Raw genomic sequence first — 20,483 nt, 5'->3', positions numbered from 1 at the left:
GCCCGGCTGGCGGCAGGCGGGGAGCGCGGGGCGGCGGGGAGGGGGCGGGACCTTCCTGTGCTGGGCCAATAGCGAGGCGGCGGCTGCTCCGGCCGGAGAGGCCCGGATGGAGGACGCGGGCCGGCGGCGCGGGGCGCGGGCCCCGTGAGGAGCGCTCCGGGCTGTGCCGAGGCGCCGGGGCTGCGCCGCGAGCCGCCTCCCGCCCGCCCGCCTGCAGCATGGGCGGCAAGAACAAGAAGCACAAGGCGCCGGGCGCCGCGGCCGTGCGGGCCGCCGTGTCCGCCTCGAGAGCCAAGGCCGCCGAGGCCGGCGCCGCCGCCGAGGCCCCGACCAAGAAGCCTGCGGCCAGGCCGCCCGCCGCCGCCGGCCCCCGGGAGCCCCGCGCCAGGCCAGGTACGGGCGGGCGCGCGGGAGGGCGCCCCGCAGCCCCGGGTCGCGGTGCCGGGGTCGGCCTGCGCCGGGCGGGCCCCCGCCCCCCAGCTCTCCTCCCGAGAACAAAGTCCCGGGGCCGCGGTCGGCGGCCGCGCGAGCTCCGGGAGCCGGGCCCGTCCCCTCGGCGCTTCTGCCACGTGCGGCGGCGCCGCGGGAGCCGGGCCGAGCCGGAGCGCGGGGGCCGCTGGCGCAGCGCGCGTGGCCCGACGTCTTTTGAAGCCACTCGCGAGCTTTCCCGCGGCCGCGCACGTGCGCCTGCGTGCGGTTCGCCGGGACGGCGCTCGGGGGACGGGGGACGGTGCACGGGGACAGTGCCCGGGGGACGGGGAGCGGTGCACGGGGTCAGTGCCCGGGGGACGGTGCACGGGGTCAGTGCCCGGGGGACGGAGGACGGTGCACGGGGTCAGTGCCCGGGGGACGGTGCACGGGGACAGTGCCCGGGGGACGGGGAACGGTGCACGGGGTCAGTGCCCGGGGGACGGTGCACGGGGTCAGTGCCCGGGGGACGGAGGACGGTGCACGGGGACGGTGCCCGGGGGACGGAGGACGGTGCACGGGGACGGTGCCCGGGGGACGGAGGACGGTGCACGGGGACGGTGCCCGGGGGACGGAGGACGGTGCACGGGGACAGTGCCCGGGGGACGGGGAACGGTGCACGGGGTCAGTGCCCGGGGGACGGTGCACGGGGTCAGTGCCCGGGGGACGGAGGACGGTGCACGGGGTCAGTGCCCGGGGGACGGTGCACGGGGACAGTGCCCGGGGGACGGGGAACGGTGCACGGGGTCAGTGCCCGGGGGACGGTGCACGGGGTCAGTGCCCGGGGGTTGGAGGACGGTGCCCGGGGGACGGAGGACGGTGCACGGGGACGGTGCCCGGGGGACGGAGGACGGTACACGGGGACAGTGCCCGGGGGTTGGAGGACGGTGCCCGGGGGACGGAGGACGGTGCACGGGGACGGCGCCCGGCCGTCGGGCAGGAGGCGCAGCGAGGCGCCGTCTCGTCCCGCGCAGCTGGTTTTCCCGTGGTTCTTGCTGAAATTCTCGGGCCACGGGTGTGTGTGGAGCTCCTGCCGCGTCTCTTCCCCGCCGTTAGCGGCGGGCTGGGCGGAGGCCACGCCGCCTGCAGGAGCTCGTGGCCCTTGCGGGTCGGAGACAGGCCCCCGTCCAGCGACGCTGCCGAACAAGTGCCATGAAGACAGGCTCAGGGTCTCCCCCCCCCTTCTCTGTTTCTAAAGTCAATCAACAAAAAATTTAAAAATAAAGAAAAACTAAGGGACAGAATTTAACATGCGAGCTAATGTTCCTGCGGAGGGGAGGGGTTACGGATGGTCTCTTTGAAATGGGCAGTTGAGATGGGAGGGTGAGTACCCGTTAATTCTGGAAAGAAATCAGGAGGATGATTACCGGTTAATTCTGGAGAGACACCAGGAGGATGAGTGCCGGTTAATTCTGGAGAGAATGGCAGAAACCGTGTTCCTGGCGGGGGTCAGGAGCACCGCATGCAAAGACCTGGAGTCCTGAAGGAGCTCAGGCCTTTGGCTGGTAGCACCTAAGCATCGCCTGGGGAGGGACTGAGCAGGCGGGTACCTGTCTTCACCTGGAAGGTGGATGGTAATTCTTGGTCCTGCGGTTTACTGTCACGTTTTCGTGAAAGGGCCTTCCTGGTTTACTTGATTTAATTGGTGGTTATCTCTATGGCAAAATCTCCCTATTGCTTCAGCTCCTCAGAGTGTCGATTAAAAGGAACACATATTAGAGACCTAGGTTGACAGCCTCTGAATTCGCAGCAGACAAGCAATGTCTCAGGTCTCTGTGAACCGGAGGAGGCCAGGGGGATCCCTGTCGAGCTTTCAGAAGGAGCATGGGACTGCTAACACCTTGGTTGTGGACTTCCAGCTTCCAGGATTGAGAGAGAATTTCTGTATATTCATTCAGCCATCAGGTCCGTGGTCATTTGCTGCAGCAGCCCTAGGAAACCAGTAGAGCAACCTCAGACTTAACAGAAGACAGGAGCTCCCGCTTCCTTTTACCTGAAGAGGGAGGGGTGCTTTCTCCAGTCACCCATCTTCTCTGCCAGGAACCTAATACCCCTGAGAGGTCTTCCTTCAGCTAAGTTCCAGGCAGAAAAGCACCTCGTTTTAAAAATAAGATGAAGATAGATTTAATCTAAAAGACAGGCATTCTCACTTTATGGGAAAGTGATTAACCTAGAAAATGCTAATTGGTAAAATGTTTTTGAAAACAGAGTGTTGTTGGCTTAGATTAAGTTATTTGGTGACGTAGGGGAAAAAGCTGAAATATAATATTTAGCAACCTTTAGAGGAAAATTAAAATAGTGTGATGGATAGTAATCATTAAATTGCCTTGACTATATTTTCTGTTCTATACAGGTCCAAAAATTTATAGTTTTAATTCTGCAAATGATTCTGGAGGTCCTGCAAATCTGGATAAATCTATTTTGAAAGTAAGTACCAAGGTTTGGGGCCATTTCAAGAAATTTTCCCTTTAAAAAAAAGAGATATTCTTAAATGTAAGGAAAAGAGGAGTATTTAAAGTTTTTGCAAATAGTACACTAACTACTAATCTATACTAAGTAAAGTAAATCACACACATGTGTTGAAAGCCAGTAAAAAATTAAACAAGGTTGGATAAGTCTGAATTTCTAAGCATAGCATGTCCTTTCCGACCTAATGCCTTTTCTGCCTCTTCTCCACTTGAAGTGTTAGTTCATCCCCTTGTTCCCACAAGTCCCATGTGACTTTATACCTGCAGGCTTTTGCCCATGGGTGCTCTGCCTAGAGTGCCCTCCTTCCCTGTCTCCGTTTGTCACATCTGTGACCTTGCTGAAGTCCTTTGTAAGTCACCAGGTTGATTTTCTTGGTGGTTTCATCAGCACTTTATATATCTTTTTGAATAATTGCCATGGTGGGTTACAGTTTATGTATGCTTCCTATGCTATACTGAATTCCGGAAGTATAGTTTTGTGCTTAACTAATAGTAGGCATTCAGTAAAGATGTGATAAAGAGAAGGTATTTTTGTAGGCAGATGCTTGTGTTAGGTTAAAAATATGGAAGCAACAAAGGATTCAATGGCTAATAGGAAAAAACAGAAATCAAACTCCAGAAGCCAAAAGAACTTGTAACCTAATTCCCTTTGTATAGATTTTACTTTTACTGGCTGTGCACTTTTTCAGTGTGGCCTCCACTCTTTCAGGCTGTGATGGGGCTGGTTTACATTGAGGCAGAGTATTGGGCTCCACCCTAAGGATGCTGATTCAGTACAGGGCTTAGGAATCTGTCTTTGGAATAGAGTCCAAGGGAGGTCCCAGGACGATGTCCTGAAAAGTGTAGCTTTAAGAGGCTTTCGAAGAGAGTTTTGTTTTGCCATTGTTTCTTTTTCCATGCCCCATTTCTTCTTCAATATGTGGCAGGAATGTTCTAGTGGGTGGTGGTCCAAAGTACAATAATTACCATATCTGATTTTAGCTAAAAGTTTGGCCTGGGTTGGCAGGGATATAGAAAACTGATTCACTTCAAATTATTACTAAATGTGATTTCATAATTTAGCTCCTAATTAATATCTTTTTGGCATCAACAGGTGGTGATTAATAACAAACTAGAGCAAAGAATTATTGGAGTCATCAATGAGCATAAAAAGCAAAATAATGGCAAGGGAGTGATTTCTGGAAGACTTACTGCCAAAAAATTACAGGTATTAGGCATACTTTTGAAGTTCCTTATTTTTAGTGGAGCATCACATGAGATAAAGTTGCTTTTTCCATTTCCATTGAGATTTCATATAGATCATTTCCACTTCTAGAGCAGGCACAGAATTGTGTGAGATACAGATGTGCACATTAAAATGGTGATATGACAACCAAATTATTCTCTCAAAATTATGCTGTTTTACCCTGTAGGCACTCTCCTTACCTTTGCTGTAGCCCCACAAGGCATGTTGCCCACTTTTCCAGTGAAGGAATTAAGCTTGGGAAGATGATGCAGGCTGTAGCCTGAGTTATTAACTAGTAAGTGGCAGGGCAGGCAGAGTCCGGATGGAGACCCAAGTGTGTCCAGCACTAGAGATTATGCTCTCAAAGGACATGAAAATGCTTCCCTTTCTGTGTGAACATGTTCACTGGAGCACTTCCTGTAATAAAAATGAAAGCATCCCAAGGCGTCACCAATGGGAAAGCGTATCCTGGCATGTCTTCCCCGTGGAGTGTTGTGTAACTTAAAAGTGGTGAAGGGTTTCTGCTGACCTGGGAAGACGCTTACGTTACCATGTATATCTTAACTAGATAGTGAGAATATGAACAATTTCTCCAGGCCCTTGTAAAATTTAACCATAGTTGTTAAATTCTCAATACAGTGAGCACATTTAATTCTTATCATTGGGAGGGAAAAGTACATTTGAAATTATAATTTGTGTCAAAGATTTTGTTTTAAAACGAATAGTAGAATAAAATTAGTAATGAAAGAAGAGGAAATTGATAGGACGTTTCTTGTCTCCCTCATAGGGTTTATACATGGCCCTGCAAGCGTTTTCCTTTAAGACGAAGGACATTGAGGATGCCATGACCAGCACCCTCTTACACGGAGGGGACCTTCACTCGGCTCTGGACTGGCTCTGCTTGAACCTTTCCGATGGTAAGCAGAGTGTCGTAAAATGTTAACCTTTTGAAGTCATTTCCATGAATATGATATTTGCATCAAGCTTTTGACTTCAGATTTTTTCACTGTGCTCTAATTATTTATTGTTAGAAAGTTCTTATTGTTTTTACCCTTTTTGGTGTGTGCTCCCTAGAGGTGTAGTATGCAGGACGAAATTAATTTTGTGTGTATTGCTTTTAGTTGTTAATAGTCATTTTACAGTGCACTTAATAAAACAAATTCTACAAGTTTGCCTGTCTGTAACCTAGTAGGCTGGGTCTCCTGGTTTTGGTCTAGAAATCAGGGCCATCTGGCCTTGGGTAAATAATATTGGATTAAGGAGAGGGTCAGGTTGTAATCTTTGGCAAGAACCTGTGTACATTGCTTGTATGATTCATTAAGCATACTACTGTGTCCTGTAATAAGCAACAAAGAGTGGAAATGGTTAAGATCTTTCTATGAAAATTTAGGAGTCTACTACATCGAGGGAGTCTACTATCATCTGATGAGTGTTCCACATCTGGTTTGATAACCCAGGTTCATCATAGGATTTCTATTCTTAGGAGGTGAGGGGTACAAGAAAATCAGGTGCCCTTTGTCTAGGCAGGGTTTACGTATGCTTTTACTAAATGTTTATGTGCTTTATTATATCATACACATGTTTATTTTCATCTCAATTTCTCTTAAGATGCACTTCCTGAGGGATTCAGTCAGGAATTTGAAGAGCAGCAACCTAAAAGTAGGCCAAAGTTCCAGCCTCCTCCAGCCCCAGCCACTGCTTCACCTCCATTGCAGCCTAAAACCAGGAAACAGGAAGAGGAGCCTAAGACTAAGGTAATTTAAGAATTAGACATTTAAAGTTGAATAAAATCACAATGAAGCATATAGTAGTTCATAAGAGGATATTTGGTTGCCACAACATTTCTACTTGTTGTGTGTAACCAACTTACTGGTTTGCCAGACACCTCTGTCCTCTGTTTCAGTTTCCTGTTGCTACCTAACAAACCACTGCAATGTAACCCAGCAGTATTCTCTCACAGACCTGCAGTCGGGCTGGGCTCAGTTGGGCTGTTCTTCTGTTCCACCAGGTGTCTCCCGGGGCTGGTTTCTTGCTCACATGACTAGTATCTCAACCTGGGTTAGCCAGGACTAGCTAGGGTTTCCTCACAAATGGTGCTTCTTAATGGCATTTCACTTCTAAGAGCAAGTGTTTTAAGATGAAAAGCCCTAATGTACAAATCTTATCAAGTCCCTGCTTGTACCACTCTTGCTAACGTCCATTTGTTGAAGCAACTGACATTTTGGCTAATTCCAAAATCCCTGTGAAGGGGATTTCAGGAAGGAAGTGTGAATACTGGAAGGTATAGCTCACTGGGGCATAACCCTCAAATACTCTGCTATTGTAAAACACCTGGGAGCCTGGATGAACTGGAGAACATGCTAAGTGGAATAAGCTGGTCACAGAAGAGGAACACTGCTTGATCTCACTTACGTGAGGAATCTAAAATGGACTTGTGGTGGCTACCAGGGCTGAGGGAGGGGGAAATGTGCAGTTGTTGCGTAATGGTTGTAAAGTTTTAGGTATGCAAGTGAGTAAGTTCTGGAGATGCTCTGTGCAACACTGTGCCTGTAATGACAGTACAGTATCGTGCACTTTAATATGGGTTGAGGATGGACCTCAGGGTAAATGTTCTTACCACCACTGCCCCCGCCTCCGCCCCCAGCCCAAACGCACGCACAAGAACAGAAGGGAATTTGGGGAGGTGGTGGATGTTTAGTACCTTGATGGTAGTGGTGGTGTCATAGGTATATGCATATGTCCAGACTCTTCAAAATGATGAGTTTATATATGCACATTCTATATGCATTATAATAACCAGTAAATAATATATATTAATATATACGTTAAACTTGTGCAATTTTTATGTATCAGTTATACCTCAATAAAGCTTATAAAACAAAAAACTATGGAAGCACCATCCTCATAAAACCCTTGTTTTTCAGGAATAACACCTGTTTTTTAGTTTTTAACAGTCCTTTCAGTTTTTTGCCCCTCATGTTAACATATTCCTTGGGTTATGCAAGTTTAGACTTTCCTTAGAGTAATGCTGAGTTTCATTCATTTGTCCTTCAAGAGCATGGATTTTTGAGGCTCTGTGTCTCCTGTTTCTGAGTAAATAAATTGTTAAAAGCAGTGACACCTGATGATAGTTTTGACACCTTTTTCTAACTTTGGTTTTTCAGATGTTTGTTTTTTTATTTCTAGCCAAAAAAGGAAGAAAAAAATAAGGAAGTGAATATGAAAGAATGGATTTTGCGGTACGCGGAACAACAGAGCGAAGAAAAGAGTGAAAGTTCCGAAGGTTCAGAACAGGAGGAAAAATTTGACCCTGTGAGTAGAACTTTGTTTTCAGTGTCTAGCTGGAAAGACTCCTAGACTTCCGCTTAAGGAAACTGGCACTTTCTTAGGAAATTAAACATATACTTGTCATGTGGCCCAACAGTTTCATTCCTAGGTATTTATTTATTCAAGAAAAATGAAAACGTATGTCCACCAAAAAATATTTGTACACAAATAAATGTTCATGGCAGCTTTATTCAGAATAGTCGAACACTGCAGGCAACTCTCAAAACATTACACAGGAATGAGAGAAGCCAGACAAAAATGAGTACTTGCTAAATAACTTATTATATTCAATACCAGAAAAGCCATCTGTGCAAACTCTGTAGTGACAGAGAGTGGAGAGTGGGGCTTGAAAGGTGTGCAGTGTGCATAGGCAACGAAGGACGGGAAGGCAGCCCAGATGGGTGAAGCAGTGTGGCCAGGGTGCAGAGTGGAATTGTGCAAGGGGCCCTTGGTATTAAGAAGCAGATGAGCATATTGAGGAGGAAGTGTGTGGTTGCATACTGGCAGATAGGGGTAAACAGATGAGTTCAGCTGAGACTAGAAGGTTTTGATGCCCAGGAAATGAATGTGACAACTTTTCCTATTGATTGTGATGGGCCACTAGAGGTTTAGGGTGGTGACAAGAAAAATTTGACATTTTAGGTCAAATTTAGTAGAGTTTCGGGTTGTTTGGAATATTGAATAGTGCTCATGGTGGTTTGGAAAGGGTACTAAGGCCATTTCGGTAGCTCAGGTGTGAGAAAGTAAGGTCCCAAATTGGAAATTGGAAAGGGAGAGAAACATTTAAAGCAAGAATCAATAGAAAATGGTGATTTACTGAATATAAAGGTTAAGAAACCAGACGACAAAAGTTGTAGGTGGAGGGATGGTGATGTCAGTGCCATGAGTGGCAAGGATGGGAAGAAGGAGTGTGCGGTGGGTGCGTGTGAGGAGCTCTCTAACCCTCCTGCCTGTCACACTGCATCGCTGACCCTCCTTTCTGTCACACTGTGTCCCTGTTTGCTTCCACACAAACTGGTCCCGGAATCCAGCGGGGGTGCCTCCGTAGTGCTTTCTGTCCATTCCTCTCAGCAGCGTCTCATAGCAGCGCTGTGTGCGCCCTCTCCTTCCCCACCCCCTGCCTGAATGCTTCTCCTTTGCTGTCCTCATGAACCTCACCTGAGGAAGACACCAGGGATTTGAGTTTGAATTTAAACCAGGGCTGATTTCTGCTCAGCAGAGCTAAGTCCTTATGTTTCCTAACATCCGTGTTCCCCAGAGGCGTTTTTTAACGCCCTTCTACTGTAGGATAGAGGTTACAGGAAGGCGGCTTTCAGATGAGTACTATTGTATCTCTGCATGTACAGTCCTGTGAGTATGTACGTTTATAAAATGTATAAAGTTTATTTTTAAAGAAATGAGCCATGTACTTTTCATTCTGTCGTTTGCTTTACTGTGTTGATATCAGGGGAGTTTCTGCGTGTGGGTCACCCTCATTCTTGAGTTGCCCGTTTCCCCTAATGCCGACTAGTCCTCTCTGTAGATGTCCACACCCAATTTCTCATTTTCCTTCTCAGCCAGTGCCGCAGTCAACTCCTAGATACCTGCAAGTCTGCACATTTGTATCATTGCTCTGTGAAAATTCTCTGAAAGTAGATTTCTTGGATCAAAGAGTAAGAATAAAGGCCACAGGTTTGATATAATCCAGTGACAGGAGATAAGTAATCTTGCTCTTCTGTTTTCTTCTCACCTTACTTGGAGCAGAATGAAAGGTACCTGCACCTTGCAGCAAAACTTCTGGATGCAAAGGAGCAAGCAGCTACCTGTAAACTAGAAAAAAACAAGCAAGGGCAAAAGGAGGCTCAAGAAAAGATAAGGAAATTCCAAAGAGGTGAGCACTCAAGTTCCGCTCTTTCCCAACAGTGTGTGGCTGGGTTGGCAAACGTTTCCTGCCACAAGCCGAGGAGTAAGTGGAGTCAGATTTGCAGGCCTTGCAGACTCTGTCACAGCTGCTCACCCTGCTGCCACGGTGCAGAGGCCGACACAGTATGTGAGCAAAGAGCCGTGTTCTCACAACACTCCCCACGTGGGCACTGAAACATGAATTTCATAGTTTTCACCCCATCAGATATTTTCATCGTTTCATCCTGTTAAAAATGTGAAAATTCTTCTTAGCTCAGGCCACATGGGGCTGGATTTGGCCTGCAGCCACAGTTTATGAATGTCTGGTGTATGTACCATAAAATAGCACCTCAGGGAGGAGGAATACAGTTCCACCAGTACTTATTTCTAATAAACAGTTTATTTTAAAAATGTTAGTATGCCATGTGAAAATAAAGTACCTCTGACTTTTATCGCAAAGTCCTAGTAGGAGATGTTGAACATTTGGCTACAGGGAAAAAGATGTTTTTTAAAATCATCTTTGCTAAGTAGAAAGGCATAAGAAACAAATACATAAAACTAAGCATCATGTTTTTTCTTGGTAGAAATGGAAACTTTAGAAGACCATCCAGTATTCAATCCAGCCATAAAGACTTCACATCAACAGAATGAAAGGAAAAAGCCTCCTGTAGCTACAGAAGGGGAAAGTGCTTTGAACTTGAACTTATTTGAAAAATCTACAGCTGCTACTGAAGAAGAGAAAGGTAAAGTGAAGGGAAAGTGTTTATTTGTAATGTAAAATGTCAAGAAATACATAATTAAGAAATTACGTTACTTTGCATTCTAGCAAACTGTGCAAGATGACAGTGAGGTTTGCTTCCACAGGCTGTCTTGGGAAAGCAATAATTGCTATAACTTACTTGTGCAGCATGTTGTAATTCAGCCTCATCCCCCCCGTTTGCCCTCCACACTCCTGGAATTACCTTTCCGTCCCACAGATCTGAGTGGGATCCCGTTGAAAACCTGTAGTCAGTGACAGGTGCAGTCCCTTTGTCACGTCATTGAAGACCTTTGCCACTGGCCGCAGGCTCCTTCTGCGTCGTGCTCTCGCTTCATACTGCAGCCCCGCCCGTCTCAGGGCACACGCTGTTGCCGGGCTCCCTGGCCGTGCCCAGCCTGGCAGCTCCTACTTCCCTGCCTTTCCCTCACTTCACGCTCAGCTCGGACAGCAGCTTCTCCCAGCCTTCCCGATTCCAGCCGCGCCCAGACGTGGGCACTGTGTGCTGCTTTGTGCGGAGGAAATTGCTGATACAGCTGGTATGGTATTTAGCAGCCTGTAATACAGTCAGTCACATCCCACTGGATTCTTAGTTCTTTTAAGTGTGTACTCTTTCCACAGTATTTATTGAGTCCTTACTGTTCACAGTGTCAGGTGCTATCTGAATAGTCATTAACAAAATAGCTTAGTCTCCGCCCTCCTCAGGTGTACAGCCTATGAGAGGAAGGTAAGCTTTAAATATATACCAACAAATAATTATAGATTGTGGTGTGTGCTATCAAAGAAAGAAAGCTGGCTTCTAATAATAGAGGTAACAAGGGGCCTAGTTTGGATTGAGGAGCCCTTGCTGCTGACTTGCCCTGAGTCTGACAGATGCTTGGGTGTTCACTGCTGACGAGTTAGGAAATCTCAGATGGAGGAGAGCCTAGCACAGCCCTGTTCAACAGAACACTGATTGGAATGTTCTGTGTCTGCACTGTCCTTGTGGGAGCTACTGGCCAAACACAAGGACAGAGCATTTGAAATGTGACTGACACAACTGAGAAACTGAACTTTTAGTTTTAATTAATTTAAACTTAGCCACGTGTGGCTACTGTGTGGGACCAGGTGGGCTTAGAGCATTTGAGGAGTCTACAGACAGCAGTGAGCTGCTGCGGGCAGACCATGGAGGCTCTGGAGAGTGGTGAACAACTTGGACTTTATTTTATATGTAACATGAAGCCACTGAAGGTGTTGGTGGCAGCTGTTAAGCAGAGAAACGATATCTGACATACCTTTTCAAAAGATGAACCTTCCTGTGTGGGAGCGTACTAAACACAAGTTCAGAGGATCCTAAATAATTTATCACATGGGTAATATGAGGCATCTACAAGAATACAACTTAATCAAGGCAGTTTTTTAAAGATTCAGATTTTCATTTCTTCTCTCCATCACAAGGATTTCTGTGCAACCTGTCTATCTGTCCTTTCTTCACCTGTTTACTTCTAAAAGCTTGTTCCCAAAAGTGAGAGGACTTTGGTCACTCAAAAGATTGTATACAGGGTGGAGCAAAAGTAATTTTACAGTTGTGAGCACATGAAACAGAGTTAATGAAGCTGTTGTAAAAATCAGGACCTGTGTGGGTTTCCATAGGAAGCGCCAGGAACCTACGTTGCCCATCCTGTGTTACTGCAGGACCGTTTAATACCAATCTTCGTCTATCATTTCAGAGAAAAAAAAAGAAACTCACGATGTAAGAAATTTTGACTACACTGCTCGAAGCTGGACGGGAAAATCTCCCAAACAGTTTCTCATCGATTGGGTCAGGAAGAATCTTCCCAAGAGTCCAAACCCTTCCTTTGAGAAAGTTCCAGTAGGTAGATACTGGAAATGTAGGTATGTGATTTTGGTTAACTGAGTGACGTTTTAGAAAAATTGAAGGTTAAAATCTGTTGGTTCGTAGAAGTTAAGTTGACATTTAGGAAGCTCTAATTCCACATGTCAGGTTCACAGTGCTTGTAAATCATCAAGTACACGTCTTCCTTGGAAATATATAATTGAAATAATTACTGTCAACCCAAGTCACTATTAATGGAATCCTGACTATTTTACTTTATCATTTTATTTAAAATTTCTTTTGGCGTCTTTGCAGGGTAAGGGTGATCAGGTCTGAAGATGACGTGCTGGTGGTGTGCCCTACAATCTTGACGGAGGATGGCATGCAGGCTCAGCACCTGGGGGCCACGTTAGCTCTCTATCGTCTGGTGAAAGGGCAGGTGAGAGCAGTGGCCGTGCTGTATTTTGTCTATGTAGAACTGTGCGTGGGGCGGTGGTGTGTGCTGAATAATGGCCCTCTGTGCCTGCCCTCTGCTGACTGCTTCTTCTGACTAATCCCCTCCTTATTTATAATTTTGACTTCCTCTCACCCCTATTCATAGCTTGGTCTTTCCCTCCTTAGACCAGAGACTGAGACATTTGACTGGTTCAGATGATCAGGACATGCTAATTTAAGGACTAAAAATCATTGTGGTAGGGGGGTGAATTAAGGAGGATTTTAAACTTTTCTTTAGTGTTATATTCTCTGTCAGCCTTAAAATATTGTAGATGTTGGTTCCAGTTTCAATTTTAAGTTATATTATCTATTGGCTACCAGTTTGAGGAAAGATTGAAGTAAAGCAGTATTGAAGGTAGCACTTCTAAGAGAGCACAGTGCTCCCTGGGAGGACTCTCTGCATTTCCTTTTTCCTGTAAGTGTATATATATTTTTTTCATGGAAAATGAGAACCACTTAAAATGTCAGGCACTGAATAAGTGGAACTCCAAACAGTAGTTCTTTCCATTTTCTATCAGTAAAAATTCTTAATGTCTTTATTTCCCTTATTTTGCAAAATAAGGTGTCACAAGCTAAGCTTAAGTGATAGAAATGAGCGACTATCGGTGTTGTAGAGATGGTTGTGAGCTCTCTTCTAGCACCAAATCAGGTGACGTGGATTCCACCCGGGGTGGTTGGTTCATTTAAAGTACTTGGACCTGTGATGGTACACAACTGCCAGTGTCTTAGAGACTTAGCCTTAGAAATGAGTGTGGGTCACCTGCATATCCTCATAGCAGCACTGCAGGGATAAATGAGAAACAGCTGTTTAGTAGCTTACTCTGCTCCAGGAATAAGCACTTTACATGTACTAACCTAAGTTTACTTCAGAGCATGCCAAGAGGGAGGGAGGTAGTTATCAACCCTGTCTTACAAATGGAGGAATGGGACACGGAGAGGGTAAGTCATTGCCCAGGTCACACCACTAGTAAGTTAGAAGCTTGAATGTGACAGGCTATTTCATTATGCATGTGCATATGCATGTGCATCTTACATTAGAGTAGTAACTGGCTAGTGTAAGAGAGAAATTATATTTCAGGAGTAAGATAGCTGTCCTAGTTCTAACCTGTAGGATTCTGGTTTCCATTGTTAGTGAAAATAACGCTGCTGCTTGCTTCTTTTATAGGCAGTTCATCAGTTACTTCCCCCAACCTACCGAGCTGTGTGGCTGGAGTGGAGTGATGCAGAAAAGAAAAAGGAAGAATTAAATAAGATGGAAACCAATAAGCCACGTGATCTTTTTATTGCCAAACTTCTGAATAAAGTAAAGCAGCAGCTTCAGCAGCAACAGCAGGACTGTGAAAATAAGAGAGAGAACTCTGAGGATCCTGAGGAGTCCTGGGAAAATTTAGTTTCCGATGAGGATTTTTCTGCACTGTCCGTGGAATCAGAAAAGGCAGAAGATTTGGAACCTGTTAGAAACCTCTTTAGAAAGCTGCAAAGCACACCTAAGTACCAGAGGCTTCTAAAGGAAAGACAACAGTTACCTGTGTTCAAACACAGGAATTCAATTGTTGAAACTCTCAAACGTCACCGGGTCGTGGTTGTAGCAGGTGAAACTGGGAGCGGTAAGAGTACTCAGGTTCCACATTTTCTCTTGGAGGATTTGCTTCTAAATGAGCCGGGGACAAGTAAATGCAACATTGTCTGTACCCAACCCCGGAGGATCTCAGCAGTGAGTTTAGCCACAAGAGTATGTGACGAATTGGGCTGTGAAAATGGACCTGGAGGAAGGGTAAGCTGTTCGCCGCACCCCAGTGGAGGGTGACGTCACTCGCCTTTGCTCTTGGGATCCAGCTGGACCTGCACCAGATGACGAGTGTGACTGTTACTGGTTGGTCACTAGCTCATCTTGGGCACTCGTTCTGTGTGATGGGTGTGATACAGTGCCACTCCTTCATGTGGAAAGGGCTATCAGTGATTCTATCGTTAAAATTCTCAAATCAAGGGAAAATGTATTCAGTTTAACAACTGAATATTCAAGTATGTTACTTAATGAATTGAAGATTCAAAGGTTATAGACAAATACAAATTTAACTCTAATATCAAATATCTGAAGTTTTTGCAAATTTTTTCTGTGGAATGTATTCTTGAGTGGTTTTCATTATTTCCAATGAGCAGAAAGGAAAACAATGTAGAAGAAAATCCTAGGCCATTTTTAAGCCCTGTGTTTAAAACAAAATAGAAGTACCTCAGTACTGTTGGGCATTTTGCCAGTTGGTATACACAAAACCGGCCAGACCCTGGCTAAGCGACTGCTGAACGCAGGAACTAATAACACTGGTTAGGACCAATTGTGAATCCTAAGCTCATATAACTGAGCTTGATTAGGCTTTGGGTTCTACCTAGAGATGGTAGTTAACATCTTTGCCTCTATCTTTAAGATGGGTAACTCTTCATAAAAATACTTTGACTTAGCAAATTGTTTGGGTTTCTCTCATGGAATGTAAGAGGAGAAAAGACAATTTGTCTTCTGAGGAACTTACAGTGAGGGAATGACAAGACATGCACACAAATAAGCAGGGATGCTGAGGAAGTGGGAATGTGGTGGAATAGACGTGACTCGGGGGCCCCATCGGTCAGCACTGGCGTCGTGTGCTGCTCTTCCTGGGGGCAGCTTGTGTGAGATCTTGACAGGAGAGCAGACCAGTTGGAGGGTCTGCTCGAGACTTCTGTTTCTGAGTACCTCAATATTTTGCTCCAAGATAATTTAATAAGAAATTAAACATCTATTGACATTTTTATGATCATGTTATGGTACTCGAACAGAAGCTTTTTGTCTCAACTCTTTGAAAAGAACAAAGACTTGTCTTGTTTAAAATTAACAAAACAAATGTTATAGTTGTCTGTGGCTGAAGACCGTGGGAAAATTATTTTGACAGTCATTTGCACTAAGTTGATTTGCTTCAAGCGCTCCTAGTAGCAGGGTCAGCCTGTGCCTCACTGTCTCCCAGGCAGGTCACGTAGGAAAGTCTAACCTCGCCTTGTGTGCTCCCTTCAGAATTCTCTGTGTGGATATCAGATCCGGATGGAGTCTCGGGCTAGTGAAGCCACCAGGTTACTCTATTGCACAACAGGGGTTTTGCTAAGGAAACTTCAGGAAGACGGTCTCCTAACTAACGTGTCTCACGTGATTGTAGATGAGGTGAGTAGACTCTTTAGTCATGTTCACAGACACTAAACATTTTTGTATTAAAAAGATGCTACTTATAATTAATACTAGCCAACATTTTCTTTGTGCTTATAATGCCAGACACTTTACATATAATTACTTAATTTTCTCTAACAAATGTGTCAAGTTGATTTATGTAGTAAAGCTAACAGTTGCAACAGTGCTAGGTGCTCTCTAAGGATTTGTGTATGTAAGTTCACTTACCCCTCCAGCCATCCAGTGCAGGCATTCTCTCTGCTTTACCATCCAGGAATTGAGGTAGAGAAGTTAAATACAGTAGCTGTGCAAGGTCACACAGCCAGTGGGTTCTGCAGCTGGGGTTCAAGTTCAGGACTCTGGCTGGGTCTGCTCTTACAGCGCATTGCCTCTCCACTCCTTTCAGTTGTTGAAGGGTTTTCTCTGACTCCTAGAACAAGGGATCTTCCTGGACATGCCTGTCTCTAGATGTGTCTGTACTTGAATCTAATTTGAATTCACACTTAGTTGGATTATGCCAGGGGTTTCACATCGGAATTATCTTAAATGGCAAACTAGTCTATATATGAAAACTGATTTGCTTTGTACATAACTTTCTCAAGAAGAAATAAGATATATAGCATTTCTATTATTCAAAAAACATTTTAAAATTTCCCCTGAGGTAAAGTTGTTATGACTGTGTGTTAATTTTCTAAATTCAGAGGCAGCAGTGAAAGTTCAGTCATTCATGGACTTTTAGTTAATAGATTACATATAGATAATTGGGTTGTTTTTCTCCTTTGGGTTAAAAAATATTAGAAGTTTAGAAAAATGAAAATAGAAATTATAATCTCATAACCCAGAAAAAAAGTCAGTGTTGACATTTAATTTGCATATTTATATGTGTGTGTATTTAGTATGTGTATGTATATAATTCTACAAAAACATAGTTTTTTAGTAGCTTTATGGTATATGATTTGAATGTCCCACATTTAACCATTTTCCTGTTGTTGGACAAGTTTAGATTAAAGTGTCTTCTAATAATCTAATATTTTAGCCTGGCCGGGTGTGGCGCAGCGGTTGAGCGTCGACCTAGGATCCAGGCGATCAGGGTTGGATTCCCGGTCAGGGCACGTGCCCGAGTTGCAGGCTAGCCGATCAATGACTCTCTCATCATTGATGTTTCTCTCTCTCTCTCTCCCTCTCCTTTTCTCTCTGAAATCAATAAAGATACATTTAAAAAAATAATAAATAATCTAATATTTTAGTGATAAGTGATAGGAATTTTTATTTAGGAATCTTTATTTAATGGGGAAGAAATTGTACTATCATCACTAAGATGTCAAAGAGAAGAAAAACATAGGCTCCAGGTGGCGGACAGGGGCTGGGGTGGCACAGCTATAGCTCTGCATGGCCCAGATCTAGATTGTGCCAGTGTCCTCAAGGAGCAACATAAGTCAGAATGCTCATGTATCTATTTATAATAAGAAATGTTTACTGCTAGGTAAGTTGGAACATTTGTATTCAAGAAAACTGAAAAGTTTTCAGAAAATACATATCAGGGTGAAACCTAATTTAAAAGCCAGACCCTGTTCAGGAAGCTGTTTGCAATGGTGTATTTGCTGCCCGGGGACATGACTTACTGAATTGTGATACAGTCAACCTCATGAGCAATACAGTGGAGTAAGGGAAAGGCCCACTGAAATCACCATCTGGCAGTCACCTGGCTTCTCAGTGAAATTTGGGAGAAATGCCCTAAACTTACCAGATGCTTGTGAGCCATCTGCTGAGGTGGAGTCCTACTGCTGAGGCTGATGTTCATTCTGTGCTGGGTTTTGCTGGCTTCAGTTTTAGGGGGTGACTTTATTTCCATTTGAAGATCTCCCTCACTTGAAACTTACAGCTTCTCTCTCCCTCACACGTACTGACGATATTTAAATGTTGATTAACTTTTCAGTTTGTGTGTCTGATTATTTTAGCCTCTTACTAGGCCTTACATCTGGTTAATTATTATTTCTTTTTACCAGGTCCATGAGAGAAGTGTCCAGTCTGACTTCTTACTGGTCATCCTGAAGGAGATACTACAGAAGCGCTCGGACCTACACCTAATTCTAATGAGCGCCACTGTCGACAGTGACAAGTTCTCCACGTACTTCACACACTGCCCTATTCTCAGAATCTCAGGAAGAAGTTACCCTGTTGAGGTAAGTTCTCTGTATAATACGTATGTGAACAGCAACTACCTGCCCACCAGGGAGTGTCCTCAGCAGATGGGGCCTCGCAGGCTGAGACAAAAGTGTCCATAGGGTCGTGCAGGTCGAGAGGACCGCAGGGGGCCCTGGGAATCAGATGGCTGCTGCTGCCCTGGCTCAGGGAGGGTCTGCTGAAAGACACGCCTGGGAAGGACACACACAAGACACACCTCCGCATCCCCACTGCTACTGCAGCGTGAGGGCGGCTGCTTGGCAGTGAAGAACCCCTTCTCCCCCCTCAGAGGCAGGTGCGGCTTCAAAGCTTCCTTCTGCCTGTTCATCAGTTTTCACATGAAAACTATACATCATCATGTCATGTGTCCTGAGATGTCTAAGGACCGGCTCATCAGCGTCAGTGAAGTTTTCCATTCCCAAGTAATGCAGAAAAAAGCTTTTTTCATAATATTCTAAATGAGCACTTGGTGACATTCAAAAGGCAGCAGTCCCCTTCTTCTCTTTAAAATGGTATTTACTGAAATGAATTTGAGTTCACCGTTTATGTGCTTAACCTGTGCAGGTTTTTCACCTTGAAGATGTAATAGAAGAGACAGGCTTTGTCCTGGAGGCCGACTCGGAATATTGCCAGAAGTTCCTGGAGGAGGAGGAGGAGGTGACCGTCAGCGTCACAGGCAGAGCCGGCGGGGTTAAAAAGCACCAGGTACGGAGAAGACGCCCCTCAGTCCTTGCCGGGGTGTGGTTACTGATTTGAGAGAGAGGAAGGGGGAGAGGTCACAGGGTTGCCTCCCACATGTGCCCCGACCGGGAACTGAACCCACAACCTTCTGGTGCCCGGACAGTGCTTCAGCCAACTGAGCCACCCGGCCAGGGCAAAAGGAACGTTTTGAAGGACCTCTGTTGATGCTCCCCAGATGCGACCTGCCCGAGAGCTGTGGCGTGGCGCCGGCCGGCACAGTGAACTCAAGGGCAGCTTGGTGGAGGAACAGACGCGATTGAGAGCAAATGTTAAGGGCCCTTCGTTTCACAGAGGCTAGTCTTTGGTGCATGTTATTTTTCTTCTTGCACTGTTTTGAGCCATCTAGGAACAAAAAATCAAGGGCCATGAAAGTAAGAGGTAACTGTTACTATTTCATGCCCGTGGTCAGTTACCGAGGGGTAAAGCTGTGTTGGTTTCTTCATGTGAACACTTAGGTGGTCAGGTGAGGCAGCCAGGTGCTGGCCGGTGGTTTCCTAGCAGCCTGTGTCCTGGCGGGAGCCAGCCTTAGCTCTGGCGTGAAGCTGCACCGGGCAAGTGCAGTTCTCCCTAGAGAGTTAGTTCCAGACATGTTTTTGGAAATACCACAAAGCTAAGCTATCCTGCGTTTTAGCCAGTGGTACCCAGTATTTTCATTGTATCCATGATATTCCTGCATTGTCCAGTCTGAGGTGAGCAGAGTTTCTCTCAAGTAAGCAGATAAACCAAGAAAGCAAAAAACTAAAATCTTTCCCTAAAACTTCAGAGATAGAAATTAGGAACTAAAAAAGGACTTCAGAAAAGGAAAGGTACTCAAAAGAGATGCCTGGAAGCATGAGGCAGGTACAGTTGACTTATTAAAATTATCATGACCTCCTGGCCTGGTGCTTTCCATGGCCTCAGAACAGTGCGTGCAGTGTCCTGTGTGTCTTCAGTTCTTTACTTTAGCTCGTCCATGCCAGATAGAATGTTCTTTTATACTTAAGGGGCTGAATGAAATTAAGTTATAGGAGAGAGATGAAATGTCATACTTTTTCCACTGTTAAAAATTGTGCTCTTGCTGTATTTGAACAAAGCAACAGTGGTGACAGTGAGGAAAATACAAATCTTTTTCCTTCTTTGTTTTATAAAAATACTTAATATTTTTGTCCATCTTTCTCTGATTGTGTTTCTTTTAGGAATACATCCCGGTTCAGACTGGAGCAGGTGCTGATTTAAATCCATTTTACCAGAAGTACAGCAGCCGCACCCAGCATGCTCTCCTCTATATGAACCCCCATAAAATCAACCTGGACCTCATTCTGGAACTTCTCGTGTATCTAGGTATACATCGATGTTTAATGTCTCCATTTGTTTTGATAAAACTGTTAACTGGAGGTGTTTTATTAATATCTTCTACGCTGTTCCTTCTCTTCCTTCTTACTTTGAATATTGTATCTTTTAAAAACTGCAGACAGAAGTCCCCAGTTCAGAAATATTGAAGGAGCAGTGTTGATCTTTTTACCCGGCCTTGCTCATATTCAGCAGTTGTATGATCTCCTCTCAACTGACAGAAAGTTTTCTTCTGAACGGTAACTGCAAACCTTTATTATGTCCCCGGAGGCTCTAGAATAGAAAAGTGTTTACACATTAAAACTCTTAGTAGGAGCTTTCCAAGCCTTTCCACTTTTGGTTAGCACAAGTGTGTTTTTGTTTTAACATTTCTATCATAGCACTTTATCTACTAAAAATTTTAGGTGCAGTTTCTGCATTTGTTGTATTTTCTTAATAAGATTAAGGAGAGGGAGTCCTGTGGTTAAGAATAGGGTGCTGACTCCCCTGCCCACCCCCTGGAGGTGCAGAACCCCACCAGGCTGCGCTTCCCCCACACATACACTGAGTCGGCAGCGTGTCCAGTTTTCACATCAGCATCAGAACATTTTAAAAATTCTTTAAAC

At 45.2% G+C, this 20,483-nt stretch overlaps 1 protein-coding gene across 1 annotated transcript in view; it reads left to right on the top strand.

Moving 5' to 3' along the window:
* Positions 1-100: 100 nt before the first annotated feature.
* Positions 101-20,483, top strand: part of DHX29 (DExH-box helicase 29) — a 33,275-nt gene continuing 12,892 nt past the window's right edge. Inside the window, exons 1-16 of the mRNA XM_081131614.1 lie at positions 101-393; positions 2,822-2,895; positions 4,030-4,143; positions 4,949-5,078; positions 5,770-5,915; positions 7,348-7,473; positions 9,232-9,358; positions 9,954-10,112; positions 11,836-12,001; positions 12,258-12,381; positions 13,603-14,211; positions 15,478-15,621; positions 17,631-17,807; positions 18,373-18,513; positions 19,725-19,869; positions 20,000-20,117. Coding sequence (XP_080987740.1) covers positions 219-393; positions 2,822-2,895; positions 4,030-4,143; positions 4,949-5,078; positions 5,770-5,915; positions 7,348-7,473; positions 9,232-9,358; positions 9,954-10,112; positions 11,836-12,001; positions 12,258-12,381; positions 13,603-14,211; positions 15,478-15,621; positions 17,631-17,807; positions 18,373-18,513; positions 19,725-19,869; positions 20,000-20,117 — 2,675 coding nt within the window. The 5' untranslated portion in view covers positions 101-218. The remainder of the gene's footprint in view (positions 394-2,821; positions 2,896-4,029; positions 4,144-4,948; positions 5,079-5,769; positions 5,916-7,347; positions 7,474-9,231; positions 9,359-9,953; positions 10,113-11,835; positions 12,002-12,257; positions 12,382-13,602; positions 14,212-15,477; positions 15,622-17,630; positions 17,808-18,372; positions 18,514-19,724; positions 19,870-19,999; positions 20,118-20,483) is intronic.

Source organism: Miniopterus schreibersii (assembly GCF_964146895.1).
Source record: "Miniopterus schreibersii genome assembly, chromosome: 3".
NCBI classification, from domain to species: Eukaryota; Metazoa; Chordata; class Mammalia; order Chiroptera; family Miniopteridae; genus Miniopterus; species Miniopterus schreibersii.
This window is presented reverse-complemented; position numbering and strand designations above follow the sequence as displayed.